Source organism: Aspergillus terreus, genomic scaffold, assembly GCF_000149615.1.
Source record: "Aspergillus terreus NIH2624 scaffold_11 genomic scaffold, whole genome shotgun sequence".
NCBI classification, from domain to species: domain Eukaryota; kingdom Fungi; phylum Ascomycota; class Eurotiomycetes; order Eurotiales; family Aspergillaceae; genus Aspergillus; species Aspergillus terreus.
The window spans coordinates 118,083-129,484 of NT_165934.1; the positions used below are offsets into that span (position 1 = coordinate 118,083).

The 11,402-nt window shown below is 55.0% G+C and overlaps 5 protein-coding genes across 5 annotated transcripts; 2 read left to right on the top strand and 3 right to left on the bottom strand.

Moving 5' to 3' along the window:
* Positions 1–492: 492 nt before the first annotated feature.
* ATEG_07447 (uncharacterized protein) lies at positions 493–3,122 on the bottom strand (the record flags this gene model as incomplete). Its single annotated transcript, XM_001216068.1, has 3 exons — positions 493–1,469; positions 1,520–2,836; positions 3,053–3,122. 3 exons carry the CDS (start codon positions 3,120–3,122, stop codon positions 493–495), a joined length of 2,364 nt encoding a protein of 787 aa, XP_001216068.1.
* Positions 3,123–3,807: 685 nt separating this feature from the next.
* On the bottom strand, positions 3,808–5,401 carry ATEG_07448 (putative MFS transporter; the record flags this gene model as incomplete). The annotated part of the gene is made up of 5 exons (XM_001216069.1): positions 3,808–3,878; positions 3,927–4,094; positions 4,151–4,559; positions 4,607–5,041; positions 5,093–5,401. 5 exons carry the CDS (start codon positions 5,399–5,401, stop codon positions 3,808–3,810), a joined length of 1,392 nt encoding a protein of 463 aa, XP_001216069.1.
* A 1,379-nt stretch (positions 5,402–6,780) lies between these two features.
* Positions 6,781–7,504, top strand: ATEG_07449 (uncharacterized protein; the record flags this gene model as incomplete). The annotated part of the gene is made up of 2 exons (XM_001216070.1): positions 6,781–6,867; positions 7,163–7,504. 2 exons carry the CDS (start codon positions 6,781–6,783, stop codon positions 7,502–7,504), a joined length of 429 nt encoding a protein of 142 aa, XP_001216070.1.
* Positions 7,505–7,726: 222 nt separating this feature from the next.
* Positions 7,727–8,468, bottom strand: ATEG_07450 (uncharacterized protein; the record flags this gene model as incomplete). The annotated part of the gene is made up of 3 exons (XM_001216071.1): positions 7,727–7,789; positions 7,844–8,269; positions 8,331–8,468. 3 exons carry the CDS (start codon positions 8,466–8,468, stop codon positions 7,727–7,729), a joined length of 627 nt encoding a protein of 208 aa, XP_001216071.1.
* A 348-nt stretch (positions 8,469–8,816) lies between these two features.
* Positions 8,817–10,274, top strand: cdc43 (protein geranylgeranyltransferase type I subunit CDC43; the record flags this gene model as incomplete). Its single annotated transcript, XM_001216072.1, has 5 exons — positions 8,817–9,410; positions 9,465–9,510; positions 9,567–9,922; positions 9,976–10,084; positions 10,141–10,274. 5 exons carry the CDS (start codon positions 8,817–8,819, stop codon positions 10,272–10,274), a joined length of 1,239 nt encoding a protein of 412 aa, XP_001216072.1.
* Positions 10,275–11,402: the final 1,128 nt, after the last annotated feature.

An 11,402-nucleotide genomic window follows, 5' to 3' on the forward strand; every position in this document is an offset into this window, starting at 1 on the left:
GGCCAGGATCCCCAGGTAGATCCAACACAGCAGGCTGTAAAGGCGCATGCTTGACGGTCAATGGGCTCACTGGGATCTAGAGGCGTCATTGCGGTGGCATGGGTCCAGGGGAGTCTTATGCGAACGCCCTCTGAGGACCAGCTCGGTGCTCGCGGTAGAGATACCCCGGGCTGGATAGGGATTGGCGGGAGATTTAGATTGCAGGGGCCTAGCTTGCTTGTGTGTAGACCAGGTCATTGCTTGTCGTCTCGGCTGGTGGAGGAGGGATGCGGGGGAGAAAAGGGGAAACACGATCAAATTAGGCGAAATCCCTGTGGTAGTCAAGTATACAACCAGGCACGGCATAAATTAATAACCCAATTATGAACACATTAACTAACGTAGCATAACATACATCAACTCCAAAGCTCCTCAGTTTGACCTCCATTGCATATCACAACATATACACCCCTCATAACCCAATCAAACACATACTACGATTCAGCGGCATCCTCACAGGTCTTCCGAGAACCGCGACTCACGACCAGTGCCAATGCTTTCCTGCTTCCCAATCGCTGGAGGCACAGGCAAGCCCTGGTCCGCAGCGCCTTCGCGAAGCTCCTGTCGGGCCTGTGCGGGCAGGTCATCGGCCGCGATATGTTCGACCGGCAAGCCACCGCGGCTGCTCTCCTTCTCATAGCCCGTAGCCCCGTTGGTCTTGAGCTCACCAGAGCTCTTGGAGACCATCTTGGAGAATCTGGACTTCAGACGAGACCATTCGCCGTTCTCCGATCCATCGCTCGACCCCTCCGTGGGGATGCCCTTTTTGGCGCCCAGGCCAGCGACCATGCCTTCGTCAACGGACTTTCTCTGCATGACACGCAAATCATCGGCCGTGACGGGGTTAGACATGAGGGCCGCAGCTCGTTCGTTTTCACGGGCCTCGGTTGCTCCTCCACCAGTGGCGCTCGACGGTCTCTGATCCTGGTCTTCTGCTGTCTTCGAAGTATCCACCGCAGCCGGCTCCTCTTTTGCAGGAGCGACCTCACGTTCGGGGGCTTCGCTCGGAACCGCCGCTTCTCCAGCGGCAGCCTCTCCAGCGGCAGCCTCGCCAGCAACGGCTTCTTCAGGAGCCTGTTCAGTCTCGCCAGCAGCCTCGCCCGCAGCGGCACTGGAACGGCGACCGCTCAGCCTGCCAAACCATGTTTTGAGCTTCGATTCGCTTCGGGTAACGGGCTCCATTGCAGCGGATTCTGCGGCTCCGGCCCCCGAGGCGACGGCGCCCTGGTCGCGATCCGCACTCTGGGCCTCGGTGGTTTGCTGTGGGGTCTGATACGCCCTCTGTTCAGCGATCGGCTGGGGTTGTTCTGCGGCCACTTTTTCGGTAGTGAAGGTCCCGGCGGTAGAATCCCGGCCCTTGACGCGCTTGGACTTTCTTCTCCAGAGCCAAGTCTTGCCTTCCTTGGTCTTCAGGTCATGCTTCAAGGCCGCTATTTATCATCAGCTTGGACGCTCACATACTTCAGGAACTTGTACTGACCTTTCTCCCGCTTCTCTTCGGCTCTGGTGTCGGCCTCCCGCTGGCGGTCAATCTCCAGCTGTCGTTGCCTTTCTTCTTCATCCAGGCGCTCCTCCAAGGCCTTGGCCCTCTCGGTCTCTGCACGGTTGGTGATCTCGTCGAAGGTGGGTTGGAGACGCGAGCGCGCCAGAGCCTCAATCTCAGACATGTCCATGTACTTCGACAGCCCAAGGTTGACCTTGTCTTCGTAGCTGAGCTCTGCATCCAGGTTCCTCACGTCCTGCTCCGCTCGTGCCAGGGCTGCTTCCTCCCACTCCTTCCGCACGGATGGTGGAGCACGACCCGTCTGAGCGCATACGCGCAGCTCCATATCTTGCATAGTCGCGTCGACGTTTCTTTTTGCAGCTTCCAGGAGGAGAGCACGATCCTTTTCTCTCTGTTCGTCGACCGCGTCAAGCTTGGTGCGGAGGCTCGTCATCTGATGCCTGATCTCCCTTGATCGCTCCATGTCGAAGGCCGACGTGTCTGACTCGATGGAGCCTCTCCGCTTCCGAGTAGTGAGACTGGACCGGGTCGGTTGATGTTCGACGCCGTAGTACTCCCGATAGATCAAGTTTTCATCCTCCATACTGGCCAGCTTCTCTGCTGCACGCTTCTGCGCGATCTCTTGCACCGCAATTGCATGTTGCAGGGCGGTGGCATGAGATTTAGTGGCTGAGCTTTGAGATACGGCTCGAACATGGCCACGTTTGGCCGCCGGGATCGCAGCGCCCAGCTCTGCCCCATCTGTATGTTGGGTGATATTATACATATCCCGTGCCATGGCTCCGGCCGCCGCTTGTATCACGCTCTTCCGTTTCTGCTCTTCCAGTTCTGGTGAGACTGGTGGCGAGGCGGTATAGAGGCGAGCATTGGCGTTTGCAGCGTTCTGGATTCTGCTGGCAGACATGGCACCCTCGACACCGCCGACCGAACCCTCGTGGACAAAGGCGTCGGGAGGCTCCGAACCAGCCCTCCTTCTACCGTACAAAGCCTCTTTGGCGGCGCTGATGGCCTTTTCCCGGACATCGATCTCTCGACGGACGTCGGGACTCAGATCGGCGGCGGAAATGTCATATTTCTGGTCATCCGCGAAAGAAACCCCCGATTTGCGGTTCAGAGACGCCGACAGGGAGGCCTGACGTCCGAGACCGGACGGGCTTTCAATGCGATAGTCCTGGACATAAAAGGCCGCTGCCGCTTGTCGATCCTGTTGCTGCTGTCGGTTTCTTGCTTGGGAAAGGGCTGCGACGGCCGATGCATGGCTGTAGCCAGGGCGAGAACCCGTTTCTTTGAGAGCTAGAACAGGCATATCAGTAGATGGCCTTTTATGATCCAATCACAATGGGTAGACGCTTACTAGATCTATCGATCTTCCTAGAATATGGTTCGCGCACAGATGATCTGCGCTCCGGATGGGTCACATACAAGGCAGCTGTCGCGGCTGTGCGACGATGCTGTCAGCGAAACTGCACCGCGCCAGAAAGAACTTTCAGTAGACAGAACTCTACATACCTTGATCGGCTAGCCGGGCTGAGCGGGAGCGCGGGATGCGCTGCACGGGCGGTTGTTCAACAGTTGCCATGATAACGGTGGACCGACGGCAACAGGGTGCAGAAAGCAAGGGAGCGCAACGGCGACAGGCATTCCTTGGGTGAAATAAGGCCGTCGGGAAGAGGGGGGGAAGGTCAAGAGGCACCGCGAGGATTGGATGGAACGGCAAGGGAGGAACACCGGGACTCAGGATGGGCCGGAAGTCGAAGTCGCGCTGACGTAGGTCGTTCCAGAGATCGAACCCACGGGATACGACGGATCGGCCGTGAATCCGGGGGAGCTTGGCAGGTGTAAGGCGAGTCACTGATGTCACGATGTCGCGAGAGGATCGATGGTGTTGCAGCCACGACACCACGTTCCGGTGGAATCAGGTGGAAGAGGGGGGAGAGCGGGAAGATAATGATGAGTCTTGGACTTGCGAGGGAAAGTGATGATGTGGTGATTTTTCCTCTTGTATACAGCTAGGGGGTCTTCCGCATTCGGCCAGAGTCAGGTGATCGGCCTCCCAAAACGGACATCTCATTTACCTCAACATCGCAAGATTGATAAAATCACGGTATCCTCGTGTTCTGATCGGGATTGCGTGATAAACTACAGGTGATCTCCTTGAGAATGAATCAAGTCTACATTATTATCACTATTACCGTATAACATACAAGTCATCATAATGGCCCCATGGGACAGTCTGACAGTCTGAGCATCCACGCCATCGACCATCACCACAGATGTAGCGCCTTGAGGATATCATGCCGAGAAAAGAACGAGCGGTTCCGCTTTCCAAAAATGTCTAGAGCTGATTAGTCTCTGACCATATAGAGCGAAATGAAAAACCTACACATAGGAATACTCAACACACAGATGGCCATCTGAATGCTCGAGATAGCCAGGAACGCCGGCCTGATCCCGTTGGACACCAGCCAATCATACGCAAAGAAGGTGAGAATAAAGCTGAACATGTTCTTAAAAATCAACATGCACGTGAATGCCTCGATGGTGATATGGCCTGCCAATCGTCAGTCATCAGGTCGGTCCACGGTCCACGGTCCACGGCCCACTCACGATAGGCGTCCACAATGTAGAGCGCACTGGCGACGGCGCCCATCACCATCCCGATGATGACAAACGCAAAGAAAACATCCGTCACCAGCCATCCATACCGTCCCACATCCTGGGCCACGATGCCGAACCCGTAGAGGCCGATGCCGTTGAAGATGAGTTGGAAGACGACCAGGAGGATGCGGAACTCGGGCTCATATTTACCCCCATTCAACTTAATCATGATCTTGTTCATGGAGTCAGACAGCAATCCAGACAGCACCAGGCCTAATAACGAGCCGACAAAAGCACCGGTGTATAGATACCCGGTCTGGACCTCGTTGAACCACAAGGGAGGACCAAGGAAGATCGCCGCCAAGACGACCCCAATGAACACCGTCCATCCGATAATCACTCCTTGAATCAAGCATGCCTGGTGTCGTCAGAAACACGCGCAGGATGAGCTGTGAGGATACTTACCCAGAGAATGGCCGGCTGGAAGAAAAGCGGGAATGGGCGCAGGAGAAGCTTGAAGAAGTTCTCATCCGTCTTGCGCCCATTGAAAGGCTTTAGGGTTTGAAGGAACGACGCTTTCGCAGGCACGTCGGCCAGTTCGCGAGACCTTTGGTGCGGCGAGGATGCATCCTCCCTCTTTGAAGGTTGATTCTGGGATTCAGACACGGTGGGTTGATCGTTCGAGTACTCGAAATCGGTTCTGATGTGTCCAGCACGTCGATATGCGGTCTCCGGGACGAAAAAGAAAGTAAAGGGGAGTGCAACACCCGCGAAGATCGCTACGAAGTAGAAGGTCCACTCCCATCCCAGGGTATGCGTGATCTTGCCGGCCACCACGGGCGTCAGAAACGCCGCTCCGAACAAGGCAACATTCGACAGGGCCATTCGTTTACCGCGTTCCTATATCACTCCGTTAAAACCTCTCCAAACCCGCACGTACAGCGCACATACATGGACATAGAACAGATCCCCAACACAGGCATTGACTAGTGCTTCAAACGGCGCCAGCGCGACACCTTGGAAGATCCTAGCCCAGAGGAGACTTTGATAATTCCCTGCGCTGGCCCCTGCCCAGGCGCAGCTCGCGACCATCAGAATATTCCCGAGTAGGAACAGATGACGCTTGCCCCAGACGCGTGCGGTGGGCACGATCAGTATTCCCGATACGCCTGTACCGCAGAGATGATACCCGGTCAGGAGGGCGACGGAGGTGAAGCTTTTGCCGTAATGCAGGGCGATCGTGACGGTGTTGGAAGCCATGATGGAGCTGGTGGTTGCACAGAGGACGGCGACGAGCGACAAAATGAGGAGGGTCACATCTCGTTTCCAGAGAGGCCAGTTCTACGGTGCGACCAGCATCAGCGATGATTCCTGGTTTCTGGCCCGCGCACGCGCGACTCGCAGGGCATCGGGGACATACCAATGGATCGTTTGGGTCATCGCTCGGTTTGCGGCACTAAGGAGGATGGGAACGGGTCCCAGAGCGATCATATTTTCAAGGGTGAGTATCGAGGATGGGCTGTTCCGGTGGACGAGTGTTCTTTTTGTAGGAGATCGGATGTGCCTAGACCGAGAGAGCTGTGTTAGCAACCAACACATCGAGGACAGGGACCTGAGGCAGGGCGCCTACCGGGGACATGGGTTAGGACAGTATCTTCCAAGACGCCCAGGCCCATGGTGATAAAGGGGCCAAATGGCCAGGGAGTGACCAAATTATTGTTGAAGAGGAGTTGTTAAAAAGGTCGACGGGGGTTGTTGAGGTTGGAGAGAAGCTGGGGTACAGCACGAGCCCAAGAATAGCCTAATTATGATTGATCTGATTGACGCGGGACCCCTCAGACCTACGGAGTACATAAGTAGGTACCCAGGTATGGACGTCATGCCAGGACCGGTCAACACCCTACTCATCCTACTGCAAGGGCGCTACACAGGGGGGAATCACCTGAAATTGTGACCCAGAAGAGCCCACGACCGCGGTCCATGGGGTGGTTGGTGCGGAGAAGAGGATGATCACCCAATCTGGGGGGCGGATCGTCCTCTGGCTGCGCTGGTTGTCCGCTCCCATAGGACATACGGAGTATGTGCTGTTCCCATCACGCATTATTATACGAGTACTATATACCAGGGAGGAATAGGTTGGTGGAGAATGTCTCCTCTTCCACAAATCAGGCCGAGTTCCTCTGTGAAACCCCTGGGGATATGCGGGTGGGTGGGCCGGCCAGATCCAGGGTCTGAAGGGGACCTCGGGCCATATCCTCGTAGCCTAGTACATAGTACTGTAGTCTAGTTAGTAGCACAGAAGGGATGATACACGCACAAACAAATAGACGCCCCGTGCCGGAATGAGGTAATTATTATCATGCTTTATCCACCAGTCCGTATGTTTCACGGCACTATACTCCGTACACTATGTATATCGATCGACTCGAAGGATTCCCCGTTGGGAAGACCTGCCTTGCTTGGCTTCTGGTCCAACGTGCGGGGGCAACAACATCTACGGAGTAGTACATAACCAGGTGACATACGCCACAGCTTTTACTCTCCTCTCCTCTCCTCATTTCTTCTTCTTTCCTTGTCCTTCTTCACGTCTCGTCCCTCTCCAGCATCAATCCCACCACTCTACTTCTCCGCCCTTCACAATGAAGCTTCACTACTCCGCCCTTGCCCTCGCCGTCTATCTGGGTACCGCTGCGGCCCAGGGCATGGATGGACTGCCCGCCTGCGCGGTATGACCCTGTCCCGTACTCCTGTCGAGGCATTGGAATCCTCGACGCCAACAACATCCATCACACCGCTAACGCACACACAGCGAGACTGCGCGACGAATTCGATCCCGAAGGAGTGCAATCTAATTGACGTCGGCTGCATCTGTGGCAACGCATCATTCATCACCAGTATCTCCTGCTGTGTTGCCAAGGCATGCGGACCCAGCGACCAGCAAGGCAAGTCCATGTTGATACCCATCACACCCCCATATTCTAACATACCTTCGGTCCAGCCGCCATTGATTTTGCCAACCAGATTTGCCGCACTGGCGGCGTCACCAACCTCCCGCAAGCCGCTAGCTGTACCGATGGGGCTCAATCGACAGCCACCGAGACATCGGGTGCTTCGTCGGCCACCTCCAACGCATCCACCGCATCCAAGTCGACCGACACGGCCTCGGGCGTCTCGGCCACTACTACCGGCGCGACCACCGCGACGGGTACCGCCACAGGCACCACCACTTCGCAGACCGGTACCGGTTCGTCGACTTCTTCCGCGTCGCCGAGCGCGACCACCGGCGCCGCTGCCGTGCTCCTCGGTAAGGACACCGGGGTTCTGGCGGGTGTGGGAGCTGCGCTCTTTGCCCTCCTTGCTTGAGCATAGGGCCTTACGCAATCAATGGATTGCCTGTAATGATGGCGATGAATATGGCATGTTTACTACCCCTTAATAATCGAGAAAACCCCTGCAAGCCTAGTGTCATTTGAAGTTTCCAGCATACCGGAATGGTCATAATCGAGAGCATTATCACTACCAAATGGAAGCAGACTTTTTTCTATCTGTATCATATTAGGGTCATCCGTTGTGTATATTCAGGATTCACTGCTCGTCGGAAAAGCGAGCAACCGCGTCCTGCCGCTCATCACGCAGCGTAAGATAGATCTATCAACGTCAGCAAGTTTCTCCCCAGAACCAAGCCAAAGGAGAAGAACCCACCCAAAGCCAGAACATCATCTCCATAAAGCCATACGTAAAGACCACCCGGTTCTTCAGCTGGTCCAGACCAGACGACGGCTCCGCCGTCCCGTAGCCACCCCGAACGGCACCATCCAAGCCCCACGCGTCCGGCTTACTCTGATAGATGAAGAAGGACACCGCAAAGAAAAGACAGAACCGCAGGGCCGAGAGCAACGTCCAGATCTCCGAGTAGAGCGAGGCCAACCGCGCCAGGAAGGGGTTTGTCCGCATCGCGCCCCCGATCGGGATGGGCGACGCCGCCCGCGCGGCTTCAGCCATGGCGATGACCTCGTTGAGCTGCGGGACTTTGGTCACGAGGATGAGGTCGACGAGCGCGTCGGCGACGAGGAGGATTCCGCAGAGGGCGAAGGGGGACTGGGGACGGGAGAGGCCGGGGGCTGCGTCCTGGGGGTGCAAATGGAGTGTTAGCAGGGATGTAGTCGATTAATTGACGTTGTGCACGTACGATGCGGAGCGTCTCTCCGAGCATGAAGACGACATCGGAGTCGGTGATCACTTCCGGCGACTTTGTGAGGTATATCGCCAGGATGAAGAGGAACAGGGCATGTGCCTGGATCAGGGTTTTGGATGATAGGAGACGCATTTTCGACAATGTATAGGTTTTCTGATCAATGATTAGAAAGGTGGAAGAAATATGAAAATATTCCGAAAGGAATCGGTGCAATTGACCGAGAGTTGTTGAAGCAAAGGACCGTCGGATAGAATGTTCATGGCGGCCATCCCGTAACTGATTGTTTTTCTAGACCATGTGGGGGTGGTCCGCTGCAGTCAACTCCGCCCGCCCGCCAAATGAGGAGAAACATCTTGTCGCAAAGCTGCGCAGTGTCCGATCCCCAGGACCTTTCAACGTCACCTTGAAACTGTTTCGATTGCCACAGCATATGGCCACGAAGCTGAGCCCCAGCGCATACCGCAAAAGCTAACAGACAGGATGACCGACCCCGCCGTGTTCAACCGCGAACGTCACATCAAATATTTCCTACGATGTCTGAAGACCTTCCTCCCCGATCTATACACGTCCAATGACTCCAACCGCATGCTGCTTGCCTTCTTTACGGTCGCCGGCCTGGACGTGCTCGGGGAACTCCATAACAAGACCACGCCAGAGGAACGAAAGGGCTATATCGAATGGATCTATCACTGCCAGGTCCCGTCGGGTGGGTTTCGTGGATTCACCGGAACTGATTTCGGGTCGGAGAGACGGACGCCGGACAATGAGGCGTGGGATCCGGCGAACGTCCCGGCGACTTTCTTTGCGCTGGTGATCCTGCTCATTTTGGGCGACGATCTTTCGCGCGTCAAGCGGATCGAGTGTCTACAATGGCTGCCGAATATGCAGCGGCACGACGGGAGCTTTGGCGAGGTGCTCGGGCCAGGCGGGCAGATCGAAGGAGGAGGCGACCTGCGCTTTTGCTGTTTCGGCGCTGGCACGCGGTATATATTGCGGGGACGCCGGGGGGATGGTCTACAAGACGTTGACGACATCGATGTAGACGCGTTGGTGGCATTCATCGAGGCCTGTCAGGTGAGAACCCCCTTTCGCTTCGTTCGGACCAGCATGGGCTGAGACTGGTGTCAGACATACGATGGTGGTATCGCCGAGGGCGCCTTTTGCGAGTCACACTGTACGTGCTATGCCCCCTCCTCTTCCATACACGGCTCTTCTCACGAAATGTTACAGCTGGACATACGTATTGCGGAATTGGAGCTCTCACGTTTTTGGGGAGGCTCGAAAGTGATCGCAGATCGGTACCTCTTCTTACACCCGGCACGGAGGGATTCGAATCTCTAGTGCGATGGCTGGTTGCCAGACAGACAACGGAACTTGGCGACGACGATGACGATGAGAGTGGCTCGGAGGCCGAAGAGACGCAGGACTTGTCGGACCGAGTGGGACAGCTCAGCCTAGAGAACATCCATCGACTCCCCAATTGCCCTGTTCCCATGGCAGATTCATTACGATGGGCCGGCTTCAATGGGCGGAGTAACAAGTATGCAGACACATGCTATTCCTTTTGGAACACGGCAACATTGGCTGTAAGTCCACGACCGTGCGGTCTCTCCGTCGCATGCGCTGACTGAGGGACTAGATGATGGGCCGACTACAGCTAGTCGACGCCGAAAGAAACCGACGATACCTGTTGGAAAAGACACAGCATATTGTTGGTGGGTTCGGCAAAGGCGTTGGAGAGCCACCCGGTAAGAACTTCCAATAACATCTAGAATCTAGCTCTAACCGCGGCGTGGATGCTTAGATCTTCTACATTCCTACTTGGGGATGGTGTCGCTGGCATTCCAAGGAGAAGCGGGACTTGCCAGCGTCGATCCCACGATGTGTGCGAGCCATCGCGCCGTGGAGCATCTGCACTCACTTCCCTGGTGGAAATAGTAGAGGGAGTTGTGATCAACCACACTGTTATATTTCGCTGGTATAGGGGCTATACCCAACGATCATACGACAAGACTTGGATGTTTGTTAATAATGGCCTGTCGGGTAACCAACTGACTAACGATTTAGATGAAACGGGCGGGAATAAGTTCAACGGGGGCAGAGACTAAACGAACTAGTGAGGCCTGTCATAATCTATTGCTAAAATTAAGACATTCAGGGGTAGAAACGTCATTACTTGAAGCATATTGATAACACAAAGGCTCATAAACCGGAATATTATGGGCATTATTTCCTAGCAGTCTTCCAGAAACCCGAAAAAGGAGGTTTGTTATGAAGGCAGCCGAAAAGAATGCATTAACTATAGTATAGGAACCCCCCTCGCATCCGCAAAATTCAGTCTTTCCAGTCCTTCCGGGCTGGTCATGGGAAAGAATATCGTACTCCGTAGTCAATAATAAATACAACTCTCATCATCATTCCCTTCCCTCTCCAACCGCCGAGATAAACCAGCTGTGACAGACAGAACCAAACCAATTTAAACGGTCCACGTTCCCATCCGCTTAATCATCCATCCTTCCCGGCCATCTTTCATCGTCATTATCGTCACCATCTCCATCCATCCATCCATCTTATCACTTTTCTTTTCCCCCCTGTTTAGCCCCTCCTGGTCACTCATGACTCTTCGGCCCCCGTTGTTTTGACTGATCCATCGCCGGGTATCCGGTGGAGACTTTTCTTGATTGCTTCTCTCTCTCTCTCGCTCTCTCTCTGTTTTGTTCGGTTGGACCTGTAGATGGTGCCTGCTTATGGTATGTTGTCCTACTGCAATTTCGCCAACCACATCCCAAGTCTCCCCCTGACGTGCAGATGTCGGATGTGGTATGATCCTCGCAAAAACCTGTCTAATCTTGCGTTATCTAATAGTCCACGCGTTATACCATCCGTTATAATTTCCGCTTCGTTTTCAGTCGACCGGTCTCTTTCCGAAATTCCGACTCAGCGCACTGCGTCCTACATTTCGCTCCTTTCCAAACGTTGTGAACATCGAGTTTGCGAACCGGGCACTCCTTTTGAGAGTTCGCTACTGTCTCGTCCGTTTGCCGCACCGCATACCAACACCCAACA